This window comes from Lactuca serriola, chromosome 3, assembly GCF_051521515.1.
Source record: "Lactuca serriola cultivar US96UC23 chromosome 3, Lser_US96UC23_V15, whole genome shotgun sequence".
Taxonomy (NCBI): domain Eukaryota; kingdom Viridiplantae; phylum Streptophyta; class Magnoliopsida; order Asterales; family Asteraceae; genus Lactuca; species Lactuca serriola.
The window spans coordinates 118,390,939-118,415,215 of record NC_136410.1 but is presented as its reverse complement, the minus strand read 5'-3'; the positions used below and the strand labels follow the sequence as shown (position 1 = coordinate 118,415,215).

At 34.2% G+C, this 24,277-nt stretch overlaps 1 protein-coding gene across 5 annotated transcripts; it reads left to right on the top strand.

The window, feature by feature from the left end:
• The first annotated feature begins 9,749 nt into the window (after positions 1-9,749).
• On the top strand, positions 9,750-22,128 carry LOC145093093 (KH domain-containing protein At4g18375-like). 5 transcript variants are annotated; one of them, XM_079031139.1, is made up of 8 exons: positions 9,750-9,885; positions 10,768-11,334; positions 11,904-12,272; positions 13,137-13,382; positions 13,476-13,616; positions 13,696-13,943; positions 14,047-14,116; positions 21,708-22,128. In XM_079031139.1, the coding sequence occupies exons 2-8, from the start codon at positions 10,783-10,785 to the stop codon at positions 21,711-21,713; spliced, it is 1,632 nt and encodes a 543-aa protein (XP_078887265.1). In that variant the 5' UTR covers positions 9,750-9,885; positions 10,768-10,782; the 3' UTR covers positions 21,714-22,128. The 5 variants fall into 5 exon arrangements, with proteins under 5 accessions (XP_078887265.1, XP_078887261.1, XP_078887264.1 ...); XM_079031135.1 differs by lacking the exon at positions 21,708-22,128 and adding an exon at positions 19,235-19,680; XM_079031138.1 differs by lacking the exon at positions 21,708-22,128 and adding an exon at positions 17,833-18,064.
• Positions 22,129-24,277: the final 2,149 nt, after the last annotated feature.

Sequence of the window (24,277 nt, the reverse complement as noted above, 5' to 3'; positions counted from 1 at the left end):
CTTTGATGCTAATATTTCTTTTTGTTTACCAAAGGAAAAATGCATTATGGCAGCAAGCAAAGAAACAAAACTGGTATTTTTGTTTATTAAAGGAAAAATTGATTAATAATCGGGAACTGAGATTAATGAATCTGTGAAGAATAAGCTAAAATGAGGAATTTTTACTTTTGTCTTGATGTCTTGGGAGCTCCATTCAGACCACTGTCCTGCTTGCTTCTCTTATGACCCTTGAAGTCGAAAGTCGATTGCAAGAATGGAACTATGAAGATGAACAGATTGTGGTGATTGAAGGCCACAATATTTTTTTTTTACTAAATTTGTTTATTGTTGGTCTACTTTTACTTAAGCCCTAATTTATAGAATCAACATAATACCATGGGAACTTTAGCCCTAATTTCTGCTCGTGGTTTTCTATCATACGAACATAGAATTCTGATACAGACTCAATAGAATAGCATGGAAACTTTAGCCCTAATTTATTCCCATGTTTTTTTTTTCTGTCATATGAGCACATAATTTTGACATGGGAACATAGAAGGAAAGGAAAATTACCCAAAAAATCTTTGAAGATGCTCAAAAGATGTCAAAGAAGAAAATACCTTATGATGGGTGAGGTGTGGCTGACAGCTATGAGGTCATAGAAATAAAGAGAAGAGATAGAGCAACCAGTGCAGAGAACAGTTCCAGCAAGTGGCGCGCAGGTGGAGGTAGATGTGACGATGGTGGTAATTGGCCTGAGATGTAGAAATTAAGAGAAGAGATTGAGCTACTCGTGCAGAGAACGGATCGAGCAAGTGGTGTGCAGGTAGAGGTAGGAGTTGCGGTATGACGATGGTGGTAATTGGTTTGAGATCGTGAACTGTATGAAGCAGCGTTTGACTCTTTGAAGCACAGTGTAATAACACTGTAGGTTGATGTGCTCTTACCTACAGTGTAATAACATTTGGAACATGTTAATGTTTACAATATGATGATTGGTTGATGAAATATAAATGAAATATCATCATAATTCTTAGTAGAATACTGGAAGTCTAGAAGTCGAATCCTCGATTCTTATGTATAAATAGTTTGGACTTTGGCATTTTCCCTTTGGACTTTCGATTGGAATTAAAATTAAACTTTAATAAATATACAATATAAATCAATAATTCAAAATTTATACGGGGCGGGTTATAAACGGAGCGGATCGGTGATGATCCATACCCGACCCATTTAATATAAGGGTTAGCGGGTATGGGTCATTAACGGGTAAACGAATCAAAAACTACGCTCCAAACCCATATAATTCTTAAGGGTTTGGATCGGATCAGGATCAAAACCCGCTCCATTGCCAGCCCTAATTACCGCAGTTAGCAGAAAACATGTAACTCTCACCAATCTTTGTGTTGACTCTCAAACTACAGGTATTCTTAGGAGATCATTGAACCAAATTTTAGCAAAAGAAATGTTCAAGGATTTCGAGCAACCTAGTTTTATCTAGTTTATGTTATATCATCCTATTTTTTAAGGCAAATTCATGAACTTATTATCATTTGTATGAACCATGTATTCGAACTTTAAAGTGGAATATAACTGTTGTGTTGTTATTGTTGTAACTTGTGATGTATATTCAATTTGCCTGTGATCCATGAGCTAATTCGCACAACCCGACATGTTCTGCCACCTCGGTCGGGGGTGTGACAAAAGGGGCTTGAGGTGGTACCATATCATGCATTCATGGGGTTGCATGTTCTTTTTTGTCCATTATGTTAGCTGAACCTTTTTGTCCCTCTTTTTTTAGTTAAAAATTTCATTGACTTTGGCATGTGGTCCCGTCTTGCAAGTACAAATATGTAGGGACTTTGTTATGGATAATTTTTTTGTTTGTTTACAGATATCATGCACAAAAAAGCTTATAACAAAAATGGTATAGTTAAGCATAAACATTCCCTTTTTCTTGAAGGTTTGTTTCTTACACTACCATTAACTTACATACATAATATGATATACAAACTAAAACATTACTAGATCTTATCAGCAAACATCATCCACCACCAAAAGGACCACCAAGACAACGACCAAAATAACCACCAACATAACTACACTTTAGATCACCAAAACTACAAACCCAAGAATGAAATCATCTAACCTAAAGTTCTACCATCAGTGGAAGAACTTGTAGGTTGCAACCCTGATCCCAACCACAAACAAAAAACCCAACAAACATTTTAGCTTCTTCATGTCGTTCTTTTTTACCAACATCTTCGCATAGCCTTCTTGAAGAGAGTAGAAATGGTTCTTTAGATTAACAACCATCTTGGACAAGTCGATTTTCCCATCCCTAACATCGTTTGCCTCGTGGTTTAGAGCGGCAATTTCTCTTCTCACCCTCTCGTGAAACTGAACCTAGTCAACATAAACTTCCTTACAAATCAATTAGATCTCCAACTATGTTTGGAGTAAAGTGACAGCCATATCTTATTCCTGGATGATAGCTTCATTTTATTACTTCTTTTCATAGTTTATTTTTAGTTAAAACCATCTCATTTTAGTTAATCTTCATGCATATTTTCTCTTTTTGTTATTTTTCTCCTTTATCGGGTGCTTTCCAGTTTTTTGAGCTTAATTGCAGGATTTACCGAAGACTATTTGTCATTTGAGGTATGGAAGGAGTGCAGGACTTTTGGAGGCTTGTTGTTTGCTTGTGGACTTGAAGTGGTGTGATTGGGCTTGTTGTCAACATAATCAAAGAAGCAATTTGGTTTTAATTTTAGATGAAGAATGATGACGAGGTGAAGAGAACTCAAGTTATGGAAGATTAAAGGAGCATTGGAGCATCTTTGAAGACTTTGGAAGGCATAATTGGGCTCTCTGGAGTTTGTACGTATGGGCTGAAACATTAATGAGAAGATTGGGTTGGCGTGCTAATGAAATGGGCCAAAAAGCCCATTAAGCATAATCCACGCAGTCCGCGTGGATTTACAAATGGTCCGCGTGGATTGCACTGTGAAGAATCCGGATTTTAGCCTTTTGCCTCTATTTGGGGAAAGTTGGTGGAATACTTTTGGGCAACTTTTAGATCCGATTTTGATCACTTTTACTGGAGTTTTGAAGCAAGAAGGAAGGTAAACTCATCAACACCTTGAAGAACAACTCTACTTTGCTCTCTAGAAGGCTTGGGAAGATTTTAAAGATTGGTGTCATTTCATTTCATCTTACACTTTGAATCATGTTTGGTATCTCTAAACTATATTGTATTTCTTTTACTTTGGCCATGCTTGGCTAGATTTTCATTTGGTTGATTTAGGGTTTAATCCATGGATGATTAGTTGTTTTGAAGACTTATTATCATCTTGTGTTTGAAGTTTATGGAGATGTTTTCTAGTTAAACATCTTGTTGTGTTTATTTATCTTTGATCATGAGCTTAGATGAATAAATGCTTATTTTTGTTGACTAATTTCTTGGTTAAGTAATGGGCCCTCAAATTAGTAAGCAACAAATGGTTTATATGTTTATTTTCATTTCATTTAGACCATGGGAATGTTTCCTCCATAATGATAATGTAAGCGTTTGATTATCTTTAGGACTTGGTAACTCTTAGAACTTAAAGCTAATTGATTTTCACAAGATTATATGCTTCATTGATTTTGTGACTTTAATTAAGGAAATATGTTAAGAGCTCCTCTAGCCATTTTAATAACAATGAAGATTTGAGGTAATTTGTGCTTATGGATTGCTATAGCCAAGTTAAATTAATTTACAAGTGTTATTCCATTTAGTCTAATGATAAGTCAACCATGTCATCCATGTGGTTTACCCAAAATCAACCAATTTCACTTCATTGAATTTAATCAAATATTTTACTTGTTTACTTATCATATTTACATTTTAGCTAGTTTTAATTTTTTCAAACAATAAAAAAGAATTAAACCACCTATTTTTACTTTTACTTTTGTTTTACAAGTACTTGAACAAGTGATTTACATAGAGATTTAAATTGAACCAATCTCCGTGGATAAGATCCCTTTACTATTATACACTATTTTAGTGTGTAATATTTAGGGTATTAATTTTGTTGGCCTCGACAACCACCAAATTTTGGCGCCGTTGCCGGGGATTGGTTTATATTTAATCAGCTTGTTTCTCTATGCCTAGATCTCATTGTGTAGGTACTCTAGTTTAAAACTCAAAAATTGAAAAAAAAAGTGTGGTTCGAAAATGAATACTCCTTGCATTGAAGATAAACTTTCTGAGCTAGCGCAGTTAGTTACGATGATTGAAAGTGACCAAAGTGTGCAACCCATGCCTCTTATTTGTGACTTTTGCGCCCAAAATGGACATCATTCCGAAATGTGTCCATATTTACAAGGAAGATGGGAAGAAGTATAAGAAAAAGGAAGCTACTACTGGTCAAACCAATGGAGTTATGATCAACCTCAACATGATCAATGGTGGGACAACAACCAATCTTGGGGATACAACTAATACCAAAGCCCATACGAAGCTTGGAGAAGTGACCAATACCAGCCAACTCCACAATTCCAACATCCATATCCTCCACCTCCTCAACAACCTGAAACGCTAAGCATGTCCTTAGAGGAGATTGTGAAGAGCATTTCCATTTCTACCTAACATTTCCAGGAAACAACGCAAGCTAGCCTCAAAAGCTTGGAGCAACAAATAACACAAATTTCTTAAACATTAAGTATAATGGAAGCTCAAGACAAACTACCATATGAAGAGAGCCACGACATAGCACATGTGTCATTCCTTTAAAAGATGAGAAAAGTTTTGATGGCCTAAGATTGTTATATGAAGAAGAGGAAGAAGAAGTAGAAGTGGAAGAAGTTGTCAAAGAGGAAGAAAAAATTGAGAAAGTTATCAATGAAACTATATAGGAAGTGTTGGGGGTTAACAAAAGAGAGATCGAGCCACCCACTACCATTGAGAAACTAACTCCAATAGTAGAGCAACCACAAGATCCGGAAACGATAAATTTGTTGGACCCTTCAAATGATACGTGTCTCGAGAAAGAAGACACCCAACCGGTCACCTACTCAACCACCATGTCAAAGAGGGAAGAGTTGTTCAACATATTGAACAAGTACAAGATAAAATGTAGTTGGATGATTGCTATCATCAAAGGTCTAAGTTCGATATAGTTCTCCTATAAAAAGAAAGTCAAATACAAGAAAAGAGTCCTAATGGAGGTGTGGAAATTAAAAAAATTTCGACACGGGGCAAGTTTTCAAGGTTAATGGATATCAATTGAAGCCGTTCTATGAAGGTTTTGATTCAAATGTCCAAGATGCCATCCATTTGGATGCCCCGATATACTGAAATCGAGAGGGAAGGACGCCTCGCCAAAGACGTTAAAGAAAGGCATTTTTGGAAAGCATTATGTTTTCATCCTTTCTAATTCCGAATAAATGTTTTAGCTAAAATACTTTTGCAATTCTAATTTCTTCTTCCTTTTTGCAGTGAAAGAGTGTTGAATTTTGAGGCCCCGGTGTTTGTTTTTTGTCAAGCATGAAGGTTTGGGATTTTTCGCGGGTTCACAAACAGTCCGCGTGTACTCGAAGAACCGTCCGCGTGGGTTATAAAAACGGACCGCGTGTGGTCCCCAAAGTCGCCCGCGTCATTCTTTCAATTTAGCATCTTTACAAAACTTCTCACGTGGTCCGCGTGTACCCGATGCCTTGTCCGCGTGTACTGCAAATGGTCTGTGTGTACTCCAGAAACTGTCCGCGTGGACTCATTGACCAACTTTGACCAACTTTGACTTCCATTGACTTTTTGACTAAATAATTTAAGTGAAATGCAACCCTTCTTCTTCATTAGCACGTCAATTGTTTCCCTCTCTCTCTATGCATTCTTTCTCCCTCAAGAAACCATTAATCCAAACCCTCCTCCCATTCATCCTTATCCCTCTCCACCTTACCCTTATCCTTACCCTCAATACCCATATCCTCTTCCCGATCCCCCTATTTAGGTACTTTCGCCTCGCTCAAGCATTGAGGACAATGCTTATTTCTAAGCTTGGGGTGATTTTTTGGGGGTATTTCCTTTTCTTTTTGCTTTCTCATGCATTTTAGTTAGGTTGCATAACATTTTAGCCTTAATTTGCATTCATTTTATTATTATTTTATAAAATTCCAAAAAAAAGATTTTATTTTCTTCTTTTTCACTTTTTATTTTTACATGACATTTAGCTTAGGGCATTAGCATTCATGCATTTTTGTTATTTATTTATTCTCATCCCCCATTTGGATGCCATGGAACATGTTCACAATTATTGTATCATTATTGGTCCAGGATCTTGTTGCTATCTCACCCATCGAACCGGGACCACTAGCTGCAGTTTTGGACTTCATACTTGGGATCAGATGCTGGAAGCTTAAAGGGGTAAGTGATCATGGCCAAGTAGTTTCATGAAGAATTATGCATGCAATACTAACAACTGTAGGATATACTATAGCAATTGATGTTCTTAGCCTTGCGGCCCATACCGCCGTGAGGATCATACTTGATCATGTTTGAACCGTTAGGATGAAGCACTGGTGCTTGTCCCCGAGTAGAATCCATATCCGGTCTCTTTACATCACCATATTCTTTTTGCGATTTACTTAGGATTTTAGAGAGTCTTTTAGCCTACATTTGAGCATTTTCTTTATTTTTGAAAAATCACAAGTTTGAAAAGGAGCTTGCATATTTACGCTCCACACATGGTCATTTTCACACTTAGACCATTCGGATTATTATCGTTACTCCCTCAGTTCCACTTACATAATTTTGGGAACCAAATTTTGAGTCAAAAAGTTTTCTTGATAAAAGCAAAAATTCAATATGTTAATGTATTGCATTAAAAAAAGGCTGCAATAATCTTAGATAGGTGACCAGTTCAATATTTGAACAAATTTTCCTACATTTTGGTCACCCGGCGTTTGATATTCATTTATTTAGGTTTGTCTTATTGTATATAGATCGAGTTGTTTCTTTTCGCAAATTGGTGATGTTAGAGAGACTGTTGAGTCGAATACTACGGGAGGTTTGGGTCAACATTAAGTGAGCTGATTCCTACAACGGTGCCCGAACGATAAAACCCAATCACACTTGAGAGTGGCCGACAAACATGAGATCACGCAACTTTCGTGATAAGAGTGTGCACTTAAAAAAAGAAGAGCTCCACATTAGCCCGTCTATTTGCTTTCTCCTTACTACAGATGTTTTTCATTGTTTGCATGTTCCATTGGGGCTGCGACTGACCATCCCTCCTTACTCACCTGGAGGAGTTGTCCTAGCTGTGATTTATGCTCCCATTGTCATCGGATGAAAAAGTAATGAGATAATAGCAAAATCAATTCTGACCATGTGGACTAACGGTGATAAGGTTCCGCGGTTCTATCCATTCTTTTTATTTTCTTAGGATAGTTCATCCCGAGTTCATTTTAGTCTTGTCTTACTTGAGGACAAGTAAGGTTCAAACTTGGGGTGACTGGACTCCATTGGAACCGTTCTTTTCTATGTGACGGTGGTCATTGAACGACCAACTGTTGGCGGGGGATGGAACTTTCGGCATCTTGAAAGCGATTAAGGTAGGAAATTTTATTCGAAGAAAGAGTAACAATGTTTGGAGTTTTGTTATTTTAGGGCACCAATGTGTGTATATATACAGAGGCGGGTAATGAAAGGTCAAAACTTGGAGCCTACGATTCATATGCAATGCGATGTCATTCATGAAGGGTGTAACAATTCGTCAGTTCCATGCCAATGCTATGTCATGGCTGATGTCGCGGTTGTTATCTATGTGGCACTCAAACCAGTTAAACCAAGTCTAGGGGACTAAACATACAGGTTTCCCACGATTCTGTTCCCTCATAAAGCCACATAAATAGTTTAAGTACTAAATGGACCAATCCTAGAAAGTTCGTAAGACATTTGTATCATTTTCCTTTTTATTTTTACATATTTTTATAAAATTTAGCTTTTAATATAATATTTTTAAGAATTTTTTTTACAACTTGTTTTATAATTTCTTCGCAGTGTCCAGTGATGAATTCAAGATTCAAAGTAACATGTGTCCAACTCTAATAAGATGATAATATAACTTAGTCATTTTTTTTAATTATCGGGTCGGGTTGTCAATATTATCATTCAAATGCAAGCGTAATATTAATTTTAACATCAAAGATCAAATAATTAAAAAACTAATAAATATCATATGATGAATTCTCATATTTTGAAAAGAATATATAACACATCTACTAATTTAAATTAAATTGTCGATGCGGGAGTAGATGCTTTGCTTTTTAGATTGGAGGTATTAAGTTCTAATTTAGATGTTGACGATTTTATGATATTAACTCTTAACCACTAACCTACTGTTCTTAAAAGAAAAAAAAATAAAAATAAATTCTTAACGACTATTTAGAATTCTTTGATTAAAACTTACATTAAGTAAATAAATAACCAATCAAATAAAAAGAAGTAAAAAAATTAGAGGTGTGTTTAGGGGTGTCAAAAAAACCCGAACCCAATTAACCCGACCCGAACCGAACCCGAATAAGGTAATTAGGGTCGGGTTTAATGGGGTCAGAACTCTTAATCGGGTTCACCCGACTAACCCGAATTATTATTAGGGTCGGGTTTAGGGTTGATTATTTCAAAACAATTCGGGTTTCGGGTCAACCCGATTAAGAATTTATTACCAAAACTTTTTTTACTGCGTTGAGTGACATGAATTCAAGATTCCATGAGATTTTACAACTAATACATATTCATTACTTAAACAAACCAGATAGTAAAATTACTATGTATAGAGATGTATAAAATGACATAACTTTCCTCTCTTCTTAATACAATACAGTTGTGTTGTAACAGTTTTACGAGTTTTATTCACTGTTTACATTACTAATATGGTAAAAGAAACTCCAAAAATTATTATTGTATATCAACTTTACATTTTAAGTCCCTATACATGTGGATTATGTATTAAAATGACACAACATAAACTCATCTTACATTTCAACCTCAACCCGACTAACCCGATTAACCCGACCCTACTAATCCGAAACCCGATTAACCCGAACCCGACTAACCTGTACCTTATTAGGGTCGGGTTTCGGGTGAATATTTTTTCTAGAAAAACCCGACTAACCCGACCCGTTTAACCCGAAACCCGATCAGGTTAACCCGATTAACAGCCCTAGGTGTGATACCGTCGTGCACACCTTTCACACTAAAGTAGATTCACCTTTGCAAATGTCCTCTTGTATATTCAGTTTTATTTCTTTATTTTATTTTACTTTTGCTTTTATATAAAGAATAAATTACTGAAATCGTTCCTATGGTTTGGTCAAAATTACACGTTTGGTCCCTAACTTTTTTCTTGCACTCGGATCGTTCTTGTGGTTTGATTTTGTTGCGTTTTTCGTCCCTATGGTTTGGTAAAAATTGCATGTTTGGTCCCTAACTTTATGTATGTATGAGACGAAAAATGCAACAAAATCAAACCACATGGACGATCCGAGTGCAAAAAAAATTAAGAACCAAACGTGCAATTTTAACCAAACCATAGGGACGACTTTCATCGTTGTAATTTTCGAATTCTTTTACATTCATTTTAATAAATATGAATATGTAAACCCATAGTGGCCCATTTAAAACAAACCCGAAATGGTCCACTTAATCAATTTGTAGGAAACCAAACCCAAAGTGACCCATTTAAAACAAAAACCACAAAGGCCCATTTAAAAAAAAAAAAACAATCGGAAAATCCAACAAGTCGAATCCGAACCTCAACTCAAACCTGTTTATCCCCAAACCATATGGAGGAAAAGCCCTAGTTGGCTCAATCTTCCGGGTCGATTCTCCTCTTTCGGAGAAATTTCACCTTACTCTCTTAGGTACGTATTATAGTTTTGTTTTACGTTAGTATTTGTTGGAATTGTTCAAGTTAAATGCTTGAAATTTGACGTAGCTTCAATGTACGTTTTGGAAATTTTTTATGATTACCGAATTTTGTTTATGTATATCATGGTTTTAGTGAAGGAATGATGGGGTTTGAGCTTGATAAAGCAGTTTGCACTGTGATATATACTATATAGCATTATGTATTATAGGATTTAGTGATATATGGTTGTGTATTGGCTGATCTTAAGGATTTGGAGAACTAAAAACACGTAATTGTAGTTGGTTGAAAGAGATACGAAGTTGAACTGGTTAATAGAAACATAAATCGACGCCTTTTAGTTTGTTTGTAGAACATTTGGATTTCTTGATTTAGATCATGGAAACCACAAAATATGCAGTTTGTATTTTTTTTTTCTTGAAGCTAGATGCAATTTGATACAAGAGATAAAATAATTGGATACTTTGTGGAGCTTATCATTTTGAGGGAAGAATAAGAAAAAGAGAAGTATTTGTTTGATTTTGAGCTGATGTTATTTCTATGATTTCTTTGTGCATAAAGCAAAAGAATAAGAAGTTGGCTTTAACTAATGGGAGTTTGCTATACTCTAGATTAAGGAACTAGAAGATCAATGCCTCTTATTTATATCACTATAACCGACACAAGGAAAAGACTAAAGTACCCTCTAGTAATCAGTTTCATTGCAAGATCAAACAAAGTCAACTTCTTATTCATCTATTTCTGTAATAGGTCACTTATTCATCTAGCTCTAAGCTTGTAACCTTTTGTAGGTGATTATGGTAGTATTTGATTTTTATTTTGTTTAATCATTTAATGTTAACATCTGAATTTCATCTGTTTCATCTTTGTTCAACAGTGGATTTTAAGCAATATGGAAGATAACATTCGCTCATTCAAAAGACCCCATAACCCCATTTTTGAGAATAATATCAATAAAAGAGGCAAATTTAGTGATCAATTTTCAGAAACCTCTAATTCTTCAGAAACACTCTACCGAATACTATGCCACTCTAGAAAAATCGGTAGTGTAATTGGAAAAGGTGGAGTGATAATCAAGGCCTTACGTGAAGAAACTCAAGCTAAAATCACAATTGACGATTCTATCCCTGGATCAGAAGAAAGAGTAGTCATAATCTACAGTCCCTCAACAAAAAAGCCAGTAACACATAATGATATGAATCTCCAGTGTGCTGCACAAGATGCTTTGTTAAAAGTTCATGATAAGATTCTTGAAGAAGATATAAATAATAATGAAAAATTGGTCACTACACGAATTCTTGTTCCAAATAATATGGTGGGGTGTCTTTTGGGAAAAAAAGGAGATGTTATTCAGAGATTGAGAAGTGAAACTCGTGCAAATATACGTATTTTGCCTTCAGATCAGCTTCCTGTTTGTGCTTTGAGTACTGATGAATTGGTTCAGGTAATGATTTGTGTTCTTATACTAAAATTACCAAAATACCCTTGTGGAGTTTTATGTGGTTTAACCATTAATACTTTTATCTTTTTTGTTCAAACCATATAAGTTTCAGACATTTTTCTATATTAATACTTTCTGTTTGTGCTTTGAGTAGTGATGAATTCGTTCAGGTAATTATTTGTGTTCTTATGCTAAAATTGGAAAATGTCTAAAACTTTTATGGTTTGATTGAAAAAAAATTAAGTATAAGTGGTTAAGCTGCAAATATTTTCTTACACTTGTTACCAATTTTTATTTAGCAGTTAAGACAAGGGTTAATTGGTAAAAACACTTTGTTGATAGTCAATTTCACAAATGATGGATTTTTTTATAGTCAAATTTGTTTAATTTTATCTGTCTATTGAATTAATATTTACTTCACAAAAACTGTTACAGAAATTTAGAACTCAGTTTCTTTGAAATCCATACAATTAATTCAAACAAATGATTAATTTGGTAATTAAATAATTATATTTACTTTTTCATGTAAAATATATTTGATATATACATACTGTTTCAATATATAATCACAGATATCAGCTAAACCAGCTATTGTAAAAAGGGCTCTCTATGAAATTTCTACCTTGTTACATCATCATCCACGCAAGGACAACTTCATTCCTTCCGGGCCCCACGGATTTCATCCACCTGGACCTCAAATTACAAATCTACCCCCGCCTGCCAGGTGGCGGGGGGATTATGGCAGTGACCAGTCACGATTTGGTGATACTCCTTCTGAGTTTTCAATGAAAATTCTTTGTTCCACAGCAAAAATCGGAGGGGTGATTGGTAAAGGTGGCTCAAATGTCAGACAAATTCAACAAGAAACTGGAACCGATATACATGTTGATGATGTGGCAGCTGACTCAGATGAGCGTGTGATTTGTGTGTCATCGTTTGAGGTGAGTGGTTTTTGTAAAGAGACCATTTTGGCTCTTGTAGTATATGGTTCTTTTTAGTTTTGGTCAAAGGGTAAAATGGTCATTTGAAAAAGAGCAAGTTACATTTTGGTTCCTAAGTTTTTTTTAAAAAGTTATAGTTTTGGTCCTAAATAGTTTTCTCTTGCTGTTTTGGTTCCTATTTTTAAATTTTGTAACAAACTGCTACCCGAGTTTTTTTTTTTTTTTTTTTTTTTTAAATTGTATCTTTGATAGTTTCCTCTTGCAGTTTTGGTGACTATAGGGACCAAAGTTGCAAGAGAAAACTATTTAGGACCAAAACTGAAAATTGTGAACAAATTCAGGGACCAAAAATGTGAATTACTCTAAAAGGTTTACGAGTATAGCTAGATATAACTACCAGGGACCAAAATTGAAATTTTTGAACAAATCGGGGACCAAAATGTAAATTACTCTAAAATGTTAAAAAGTAAGTAGCTAGATATAATGACCAGGGATCAAAACTGAAAATTTTGAACAAACTCGGGGACCAAAATGTAAATTACTCTAAAAGGTTAAAAAATGAGTAGCTAGATATAACGACCAGGGACCAAAACTGAAATTTTTGAACAAACTTGGGGACCAAAATGTAAATTACTTTAGAAAAATTTAACAAGTGAGTAGTTAGATTTAAAGACCAGGGACCAAAAATGTAAATTACTCTTATATAGTCAACAAGTGAGTAGTTAGATTTAACAACCATGGACCAAAATCGTTATGAAACATCAAAATAACAACAAAATTTGTAAAACCGATTCCATTAGGGACCAAAAATGTAATTTATATAATTGTGAAATGTTGGTGTGGATTTTGTTAAAATGGATTTAGGATTTGAGGAATCCGAGGTCAAGAACGATCGATGCAATTCTTTTTTTACAAGAGAAAGCGAGTGATTATTCCGAGAAAGGAATTGTTAGTACAAGATTACTTTTGCCATCTAGTAAAGTCGGTTGCATTCTTGGGCAAGGTGGACATGTGATTAATGAAATGAGAAGGAGAACAAAAGCAGATATTCGTGTTTACTCTAAACAAGAAAAACCTAAGTGTGCTAGTAAAGACGAAGAGCTTGTAAAGGTGACGTATTATGTTGTTTTCACTTTATGGTGGTGTTTGTATGATGGAATGTAATCACTCATTCCATTCCCTTGCTTATTCCATTCCATTCAGGTGTCTGGAATTTATGGTACGGTTAAAGATGCGGTAGCTGAGATTGCATCAAGATATCGAGAAAGATGTCTTCGTGATGCAAAACCTGAAGCGGAATCATCTCCTCATGGTGGTCGCTTAGCTGGCTATGAACCTTTTACAGTTAGTCAAACTAGTCAAACTATTACGAGTTTTGTTTATTTTTATTTTTATTTTTGTGATTTTTGTTATTGTGTTATAGGGTAGTGGAAGGGTGTATGATGAACCACGTAGCTATCCACCTCCTACAAGGGACTATGAACTTTATAGTCACTTGGCTCCACATAGGGACTATGAGACTTATAGTCATCAAGCTCTTGTAAGGGATTATGAAGGTGGTGGATATAGGGCTCCTATTAGGGAGTATGAATCTAATGACTATGTTGCCCCTCGTATGGGTTACCCTTCACCTCTAAGGGACTATGAGTATGAACCTCAGGGTTACCAAAGGTAATATACTATACTATGACACTACTCATGAGAACATTATCTTTTGATATTTTTTGTCTTTATTTATATGTTGATATATACCTTGTTCTATGTTCTACATTAGATTCTTACGTGGTGTGGATATGAAAATGTCGAGTAGCAGTAGAGGTTTTTCTATTGGGAATGCTAGTGAGGTTAGTACTTTGACTTTTCAATTTGTTTTCTATAAAGTTGGACTAATAATTGTGAGAGTGGAATGGAATGATACTATTTAAAATGATTGTATTAACTTAATTGTTAAAATTATTAAAACTAACCTCTAAAACTAAAAAAAGATATTATATAGGAAAGATACTTGATTTGATTCCGAAAGGATATCTCTACTTTAGGTGATAATTCCTAACCAAAAGAACATCCTAAATGATTTGCTAATTAAGGAATAAATCATAGTTAATAATCTAAACAATTTTTTATTATCTTAGAAAAGGAAACTAGAGCAAATAGGAAACCTTTCTTCTTGACACACAATGGATCAACATGTTATTGACTTTCAAGTATCGATGGATCCAATGGAGTTTCAATATCTTCTAATTTACTTTTAACATTAGACTGCTCGGACAATGCATGACAAACGACCTTTTACGAAATGGAAGCGCAAGGAGCGTCAAAATCGCATATGGAAATAATCAAAACGTTGATCCACCACAAGGTCCACAACATCAATCATTTGACAACCCTTTTGATGTGTCTATTTCATTCTCATCAACCTATGGGGTCTTGTGGATGTTAGGTCAACCACTTTAAGTTTGTAGCTATATGAACTTTAGCTTCACTAAGAGGGTGTTTAGGATTGCTTTTCAAAATAGCTTTTTGACTTAATGGTTTTTTTTGGGTATTACATAAGTACTATTCAAAATGGCTTTTTGGCATGTTTTAAAAAGGAGGTCTCCAAAAGTAAGAGAATCCTGACTTTTCAAGTGTTTTTGGCTTTTTAAACTGAAAATGACAATACTACCCTTAATGAATAATTTCACTCTCCTTTTCTTCTCTCCTTTCTTTCCATGTCCTTTTTTTGTCATTCTACAAGTATAATGCTTTTTTCCACCCCAAAAAGCTAATCCAAATATATATTTTTTTAAATTCCTTTTCCTACTGCAATAAGTCGATAAACACTTTTGCCCAAAAACACTTTTGAAGTTCAAAAAGCAAATCCCGAACACCCCTTTTTTAATTATCATATAGAGTTTAAATACACTATGATTCTATACATGAGATTCATTTGAGAGTGCATCGATTGCGGTCTGCAAATTGAAAAAGGTATCCATTTAATCAGAGAAAGATTTGCTATGTTCGCACCTTCGTGGTGGAGTGTTATCTTCAAAAATTGTTAAATTTATAGGGTTTCATTGCTTTTTATGTGATGTTTACCTCCCTCACCACATAATTGGAAAAGTTTTTCTTCCTTTTAGCTATGGGTGATAAAACATTATTTGCAATCGAAGATCATTTAACCCTAAATGCATTGCTAAACATGCTTGAAGAGGCTATGATGGAGATGGTGCCACAACATAAATTCTCAAGAATCTTTAAATGAAGAACGACATTCATAGTGTTCTTCATACTAGTGTCTTGCAGGGGATTATAATGGTTAATACTACGATAACCTTATCGATATCAGTCGCTCTCGGTTTAGATTCGGTCTCTTTTGGTGGTAATGATGTATGGGATAATAAAGACAATGTGGCATCATTAAAAGCAGTCTGACTCAACACGGTAAGCCCATAACTTACCAGGCCGTCTCTCCTTATCGAATACAAACCACTATGCAAACCGGGAAACAATAAATTATGGCAATAAAATCACCCGTACAAATCTTTATGCAACATCCCAGGAAACATGAAAAAGGTAATACTATTATATCGGAGGGTACTACCCTCGCAACGTATTGACAACTACATAACCCAGTTAAAGAAGCAAGAACCCAAGAACCCAGACATAAGAACATCGATACACATTGGCATGGGCCATAACTTTGGCTAATGGAAGATGCACATTAAGGATTATGTGTATCGGACAAAAGTACATGAACCATTGTTAGGGAGGAGGGAGTCATTCCCTCCCAACCCACTGCCACATCAGTTTTTCTTTTTTATTTTTTTCAACCAACAACACACGAAAACCATATTTTTTTCAACCCACTCAACCAATTCAATTAAAACAAAAATACAAAACAATAAAGGTAAAATCTTAATTAGCAATAGAGTTACCGCCGGTACCACTCTTTTTTCAACGGGGTGTTTAATTGGTTTCACTAACCCACTTCATCATCTCTCTTCTTTCTCTCTCTCAATTTCTCTTGTACCATGTGTTTTAAGACTTGTACCTTAGTTGTTTTGTATATTTTTTTTAATTGAGTGGGTTGAGAAAGATAGGATTTCCATGTGTTGTGGGTTGAGAAAGATGAAAAAAAAAGACAAAAACTGATGTGAGAGTGAGTTTAGTGGGTTGGGAGGGAATGACTCCCTCCTCCCTTAGAGCATAAATTTGAAAAGATGACGGGAAGGATAAGCTCGAGCCAAAAAGCCAATAAGTATGTGCTTATTGGCTATCGTTTAGATTAGATCCACAAAAGAATCAAGACCTCTAGTTAGGTACTCTATGGTGGAAGCATATGCTATGAAGGAAGATATGAGTTTATTTGAAGAGAACCAAGAACTTGTCTCACGGGAAAAAACATTATAAAAAAGTGGGGTGTTCAAGAATAACAAGATGACAACGAAAACATTATAAAAAGTGGGGTGTTCAAGAATAACAAGATGACAACGAGAGGTGTAAGGCAAAAATGGTGGTTAAGGGTTTTCAATTGTAAAGTGGAAACATATGCTATGAAAAGAGGAGTCGGTTATAACAAGATCTTCTCTTCGGTAGTGAAAATGACCACAATCAGCCTTGAGTATTTTGGTTGCGGAAGATTTGTATATGGAACAATGAAATGTCAAGACAACACTCCTACATGCACTCCTAAGAAGACATCTGGCTGCCGCCACCACCACAAGCAATAAAAAAAGTTGGGGTGTAAACCGATGAAAAACGTGTATGGGTTAAAGCAGGCACATGTGCAACAACAGTTGAAGTTTGAAAGCTTTATGTAGGGGAATGGGACAATATGTATAAGAAATGCGGAATGGGTCACTTTTGTGTCTCTTTATGTTGATGATATATGTTAAGAATGTTGCATAAAGAAATTCAATTCCTTTTATGTTGATGATATGTTGTTACCTAAAGAATTCAATCCGTCTTATATTATAATATTGTCATATCTTTTGGTGATATGTTGGTAGCAAGATCAAACATGCCGTTAGAAGATTCAAAGATGAAAGGTTTGAAGCTTTTAAAGAAACAATCATCGTAGACAAATGAAGATTATGAATAGATGAGTAAAGTTCCTTATGCATCAATAATACATAGTTTGATGTATGTTATGGTATGCACGAGGCAAGATATTGCTCATGCAATGAAAGTTGCTCGTAGGTTCATGTCAAATCTTGAAAAAAGAGCATCGAGATGTAGTCAAGTGGTTGCTATGCTACTTGAAAGGCACTTTTCTAAGATTGCTCAATGTTTTACACAAATATGCTATCTTTGTCGGTTTTGCAGATGCAAATTTTGCCGGTTCTTTAGATTTGGGTATAAGCCCTACAAAAGAGTGTTGCTCTCTGAACCATAGAAGTTGTCTACATATAGTTCATATTGCAAAGATATAGTGTTTCAAAGTAAAGACAAAACACATCCAAATAAGATATTACATTATTAGTGAATTAATAACCGATGGTATGTTGTCATTAAAAAAGATTAGGCTTACTAAAGTGGTGATAACATAAAACTGGTCTTTTTGATGTTTGATGAGTAGATGTTCGACTTAACTTAAGAGAGGGAGATGAGGCTACGTGCTTTGGGTTTACTAGAAGAGTTTCATGTCTTTGAAGATAATTGGATTTGCTGATGATGAACCTCCATCTGGGAGATTGCTGAGTTGTGGAGTCTGATGATGGTTGCCAATGACACTTATTGTAATCTGTCTCTCTTCATATGGATCTCATGGAATTATAAACCACAGTTGCCAATGTCTCTCTTTGTCCTTATATTAACTTCTCAAAATTATCAAAATATCTACTCTACTTAAGGAGATAATTCATAATCAAAATAAGATTCTAAAGGTATTCCAAATTAAGAAATAGTACCTAATGCTAAGTCTAAGAGTGAATTACATAAATCCCTATGGTTTATCGGATTTTACGGATTGTGTCCATGTACTTAGTTTTTAACATTCTCCATCTCCGGTGCTTTACATTTTTCATGCATTTCATCCCTCGCCTATAGGGGTGTAAATGAGCCGAGTCGAGCCGAATACTACCAATCTCGAAGCTCGGCTCAACTAAAATACTCGAGCTCGAAACTCGGCTTGAACTCGACTTGAGCCTTAATTTTAAGCTCGAGCTCGGGCTCGTGAAATACTCGACAGTCTCGAGCTCGGCTTGGCTCGGCTCGACTAATATTTTAAAAAATCAAAATCACTAAATTTAGTAAGAAATATTAAACATTCCACATGTAAATGTCCAAACTACCAAAAAAACCACTATTAATCACCTAATATCAATATAACATCAACCATATATGTCATAAATGAATAATTATAAAGAAATGACATATATCTTATAAATGAACAATTATAAAGAAATGACATAAATGTAAATTACACTAAGCTCGACTAAGCGCGTGAGCCTTACGAGCTGAGTATTTTTGTACTCGAGCTCGGCTCGATAAGGTACTCGAGTAGCTCGAGCTTGACTCGATTAAGGTCGAGTCGATTTCGAGTATTTTCCAAGTCGGTCTCGAGTTTCTCGCGAGTTGGCTTGTCTCACTTACACCCCTACTCGCCTATTTAAAACTATGTAAAATGACTAATTTGTCCTCATATGATTAGGGTAAATCAGTCACTTTACATAGGCCAGAGATGAAATGCGTTAAAATTAAAAAAACCATAGGGGACCGAGAATGTAATTTTTAGTTAACAACATGGAAGATTTTTCTATAATTCACTCAAAATCTAAACAAAATCTTTAATTAAAAAAATAACAATAGTTAGAGAAATTTGGAAACCTTCTTTTCATCTATATGCTACCAATCATTTTTCTTTATATTATTTTTAAAACTTTTGCTAATTCTATGCATATGTTCAAATTTCTTTCATCATTTTCCATCATATTTTCTCTATGAATTACAATAAATTTATTTTTCTTGTGAACATTTAGATAACGGGAACAAGACCATATGGCGGGGCTTCCGAATCCTCCATTGCTGACATCCATGATCCATCACAACATTTAAATTCCACCCATGAATCCTACCAAATCTACAATTTACCAAAACACCCTTCACACACCAATACTAATCCCACTTCACACACACCATACAATCATTACTCACAAAAGTCTTACCACATCTAACCACAAATACAAATCCCACCATTGTTGTTGACCATATCAAGATTTTGTACCTTATTTAAAATGTTTTTTTTTTATTATAAGGTAAAAGGTAAATTTAAAGTCCATGATGTAGAAGCATCAAGCACTTGTGTTTTTTTTGCACACGTGCATAATGCACATATAGCTGTTATTGTCGACAAATCTTATCTACATCGCCTATGAAATGTCAACCTTAAATAGTTGATAAATGCATGTCAAGTATTATCCACTAACCCTTGTTTTATGGTACAAAGTGAAGTACTAGTAATCTTTGCATGTTGGACTACAACCACAATGACACTCAATTACGTGATGTGATTTTCCCACTTAACCAATTTGTGTTTTTTTTAAGCCACAAACCCCTATACTTTGATTGATATTTCGTCTTTTTATAAAAAATTCAACGTCACTTTATTTGGGTTCTCACCATTTTTGGTTTGGATACGTAATACGATAATGAAGATTAAATTGTGGGTTTCATTTTTATTTTTCGTTACATCACTTTAAACGAGATTAAATGAGTTTTTTATGAAAATGAAGTTGTCGAGTCATTGGAAGTGGCGCAAATTCATCCATGATTTTCTTTTTATTACATGTAAATCTATGGACACCAATTTGGTGGAAGTAGGACAAAGAACACTAATGTAAATCATTGGAGCAAATGTCGTGTCTTCTAAAAAATTCATTCCGAAAGAAGCCAATCCTTTGGTCCAATGTTTTTTTTTCCTCATAATTATGACATGATTTTATTATGGGAAAAAAGAGAATGAAGCCTGAGGGTTGGTTATTGCAGCAGAACAGATCATGTTTTTTAAATTTGTTAACTGGATGGATAAATGATGATTCGTTTCAAACAAGTTTGTTGATAGGTCTAATAACATTTATGGCCATTGGCTTTTAGAGGAGAACCATTAAATTCAATACCATCTTCATTTTCTATGTGTTGCCCTACTAAATTTCACCCTTCATTTAAAAATCCGAAACGCCAATTTATAATACCTTATGAAGAGCGAATAAACTTCCAAATTTTAGATTCAATTCCTCTTTAGATGCCAACATCTTACTCCATTCACACAAGAAACACAAGTATCATTTAACTCTTACAAAACATATGATTCATGGATTTCTAAAATTGGTGTTTTTGGTTTTGAAAAATGATGAATTGTAGGTTTTCATGCTTTTTAAAAAAAAAAAAATTAAATTTTGACAACTCAAGCCCTATATATATATATATATATATATATATATATATATATATATATATATATATATATATATATATATATATATATATAAGAGAACCGTTTTAAAAAAAAATACACATTCTTGATAGAATACGTTTTCATTATTATAAGAATATGAATTTTTTTGGGGCAATACATTCTTAAAAGAACATCAAGCGGAAATAAATAAATAAAAACATACATATTTATGATAAGAATTACATCAAAAACAAAAAAGTTCCTACTAAAATCTAAAATCATTGTTTAAAACTCATATATTTTTGAAAGAATTACATAAAAACATGTTCTTTCAATAATATGGTGTTATTCTACAAATAATACAAATTTTCTTCATCTTGTGGTGGCCGGTTGCGTTGGTTATAAGAATCAATCTACTATCTGAACTGATGCATCGATGCACGTGCTTCTTCCTTGATGAATTTCTGATTTTACTAGTCATTCTTCAAGAATCTATCATATTTTTGGATAAGTTTATACAAAAACGATTCTAATGTTCATGAGCATATGATATTTCTTCAACAAAAGTTATATGAACGTATGAGGACACGAAAAAGAAGATGCATGTGTTCATCCAATGATCATGTAGACCGAAAGTTAAATAAAAATCGAATTCCAGTAATAATGTTATCCATGAGAATTACAAGCAAAAAGAATGACTAACATGTTCAAGACCTGAAAAAAGAATAATAAGAGAATTAATTGGTCTTAAATCAAAATCATCAATGTGTTAATGTAAGAAACTCAATTGATTCATCTAAAAGATGATCAAGTTATGAATATAGTTTTAAAATTAAAGCATCAAAATTGGGTGTCAAAAAGGTAATTCAAAAATCAAACCATGACCATATCATAAAAGAAAACCATGACCATATCTTAAAAGAAATAAATTGATGATTCTTTATTGGACATTAAAATATTAGAAGTTTTTGATTTATGCATAATCAAATAATCATACCCATATCTACAAAAATCATCAGTAAAAGTCACATAGTAGTGATTATCATCTCTTGTGGTAGATATGAATGGTCCACGCACATCAGTGTGAATCAAGTCCAACAATCCATCACCTCTTTCATAAGTACCTGCAAAAGGTGAATTAGTCATTGTTGAACCCAGAAGTAAACATCCACCAAAGATCAATACATAGCTGCTGACCGAAGGGTGTCATAAACAAAGGCATGAGAGATCTGGAAGGTGTACGATTCTGAAGAAGATGTGAAGTTTAGAAGAAGTTGACTTATGTTTTGTATTTTAGTTATGGTAGTTAATATTTGTTGGTTAATGACTAGATCAGTTACTCATTTCATTATCTTTTGTCAGAATCTGTTTACCCGTTTGCCACCATGTGTCTATAAAAGGGTAATTAGGTTGTGGTTCTCCTAACCCCTTTCAAGCAATCTTGCTAGACAATCTTAATAAATGATTGTTCTTTGTTCATTTACCATGTTCATTTACTTACACTTCTAGTCTTTCATCATTGTTCTTTATACTAGTTGTTAAATTCTAACTTCCACAATTATCTTTTAGTCATTAAACAAAGAGCATTTTCCTGGTTTTAACAATCATCTTTCTTAATAAACAAGATTCTCATTCCTCATCTTTCCTTAAGTCAAATGATTCCAACACTCTATCCTTTTGGAGTTGTGCGATGCGTTTCTTGTTTATATACCCAAGACGACAATGCCACAAGCACTCTTTGTCTAAACTATTAGAAAAATCAATATTATATACATCATTTCCCAAATTATTCACACATACAATAGTTTCATACACGCCATTACAAGGATAAGATTTGAAAATAAAGAAACCATTCTTATAAACCAAAATTTCACCATTATCATTATCAAATGTATAATAAAATACTTGTCTAAATAAAATATGAAATGAAATTATGTTTCTTTTCATATCATACGACAACATCAATTAACTAAATTTACTCTAACACCGCTATCAAACATAAGCTCATAAACCTTGATCCTTGTAATAGGCACAATACGTCTATTTCCCATGATCAAGTTCAACTTTCCATGGACGACTTTCTCACTTTCCCTTAGTCCATGCATATTAGAACAAATTTGAAAACCACATCCTGTATCAAGGAACCAAGAATTAGAAATTTGCATGTTATTGATTTCGATTGTATGTATACCTGATGAAGAACCATATATACTTTTCCTTTTCCTTCTTTCACCTCTTATAGGTATCTCAAGCATCTTTTCTTCCAATGCCCCTTTTGGCCATAGTGAAAGAAATGTCCTCCTTCAGATCATTGATAGGAAAAACTTCATAGTCGGCTTTCCCCATTTGACCCGCCACTCAACTCTCCAGTGTGGGCTTTCCCTTTTCACTTGGGTTAGGCGATAACCTTCCTTTTCTTCCCTTTGCCTTGATGAATGGCCATGACAGGAGCAATATCAAAATTAGTGGGACGAGACTTCTTCATTCCCGCTTCCAAAGTTTGCAACAAATTATGGAGTTGCATTAATGTCATTTTAGTGTTGTTCGAATGATAAGTCAAGATAAATTGGTCATAACAACTAGACAAAGAATTAAGAACCATATCAATAGCTAACTCCTTTTTCGAAATTCACATTGAGCTTCTCAAGCCTTTCCACGTGTCTTTGCATCTTTTGCACATGAGCACACACATATTCTCCTTCCTTCAGCTTGCATGCCATTAGGGCTTTGACGACTTCATAGCGTTCTTGTCTAGATTTCTTGTGAAATTTTTCACCAAGTGCTTTGGTTCATATTTTTAATTCGCAATAAGAAGAGGGATGCCATAATCAAATTGCGAATCTATTTTAGGTAGGTAATATATTTTGCAAATTTCAATCACTATGAAACTCCTAGACTTTTTGAGATTCGTTGAACTATCAATGTGTTGACAGAAAAACTTGAAAAAACGTTGGTACAAGATAATGTTGCGGAATAATAAGTTAATCTCAAAGGATCTATTTAGCTCAACAATAATAAGTTATAAGAGTTAAATTACGGAAATATAAAGGAAATAAATAACAACAAGTTATATCAAGTAGACACCAAGTTGATTCATAACAAGGATTGCATGAAAACACAAGTTAATAAATGTGATCAACTTAAAGTGAGGGTTATTGTAGCAGAACAGATCATGTTTTTTAAATTTATTAACTGGATGGATAAATGATGATTCGTTCCAAACAAGTTTGTTGATAGGTCTAATAACATTTATGACCATTGGCTTCTAGAGGAGAACCATTAAATTCAATACCATCTTCATTTTCTATGTGTTGCCCTACTAAATTTCACCCTTCATTTAAAAATCTCAAACGCCAATTTATAATACCTTATGAAGAGCGAATAAACTTCCAAATTCTAGATTCGATTCCTCTTTAGATGCCAACATCTTACTCCATTTACACAAGAAACACGCGTAACATTAACTCTTACAAAATATATGATTTATGGATTCTTAAAATTAGCATTTTTGGTTTTAAAAAATGATGAGTTGAGTATCAGTTTGTAAGTTTTCATACTTTATTTTTACTTTTATTTTTCACAACTCAGCTATATATATATATATATATATATATATATATATATATAT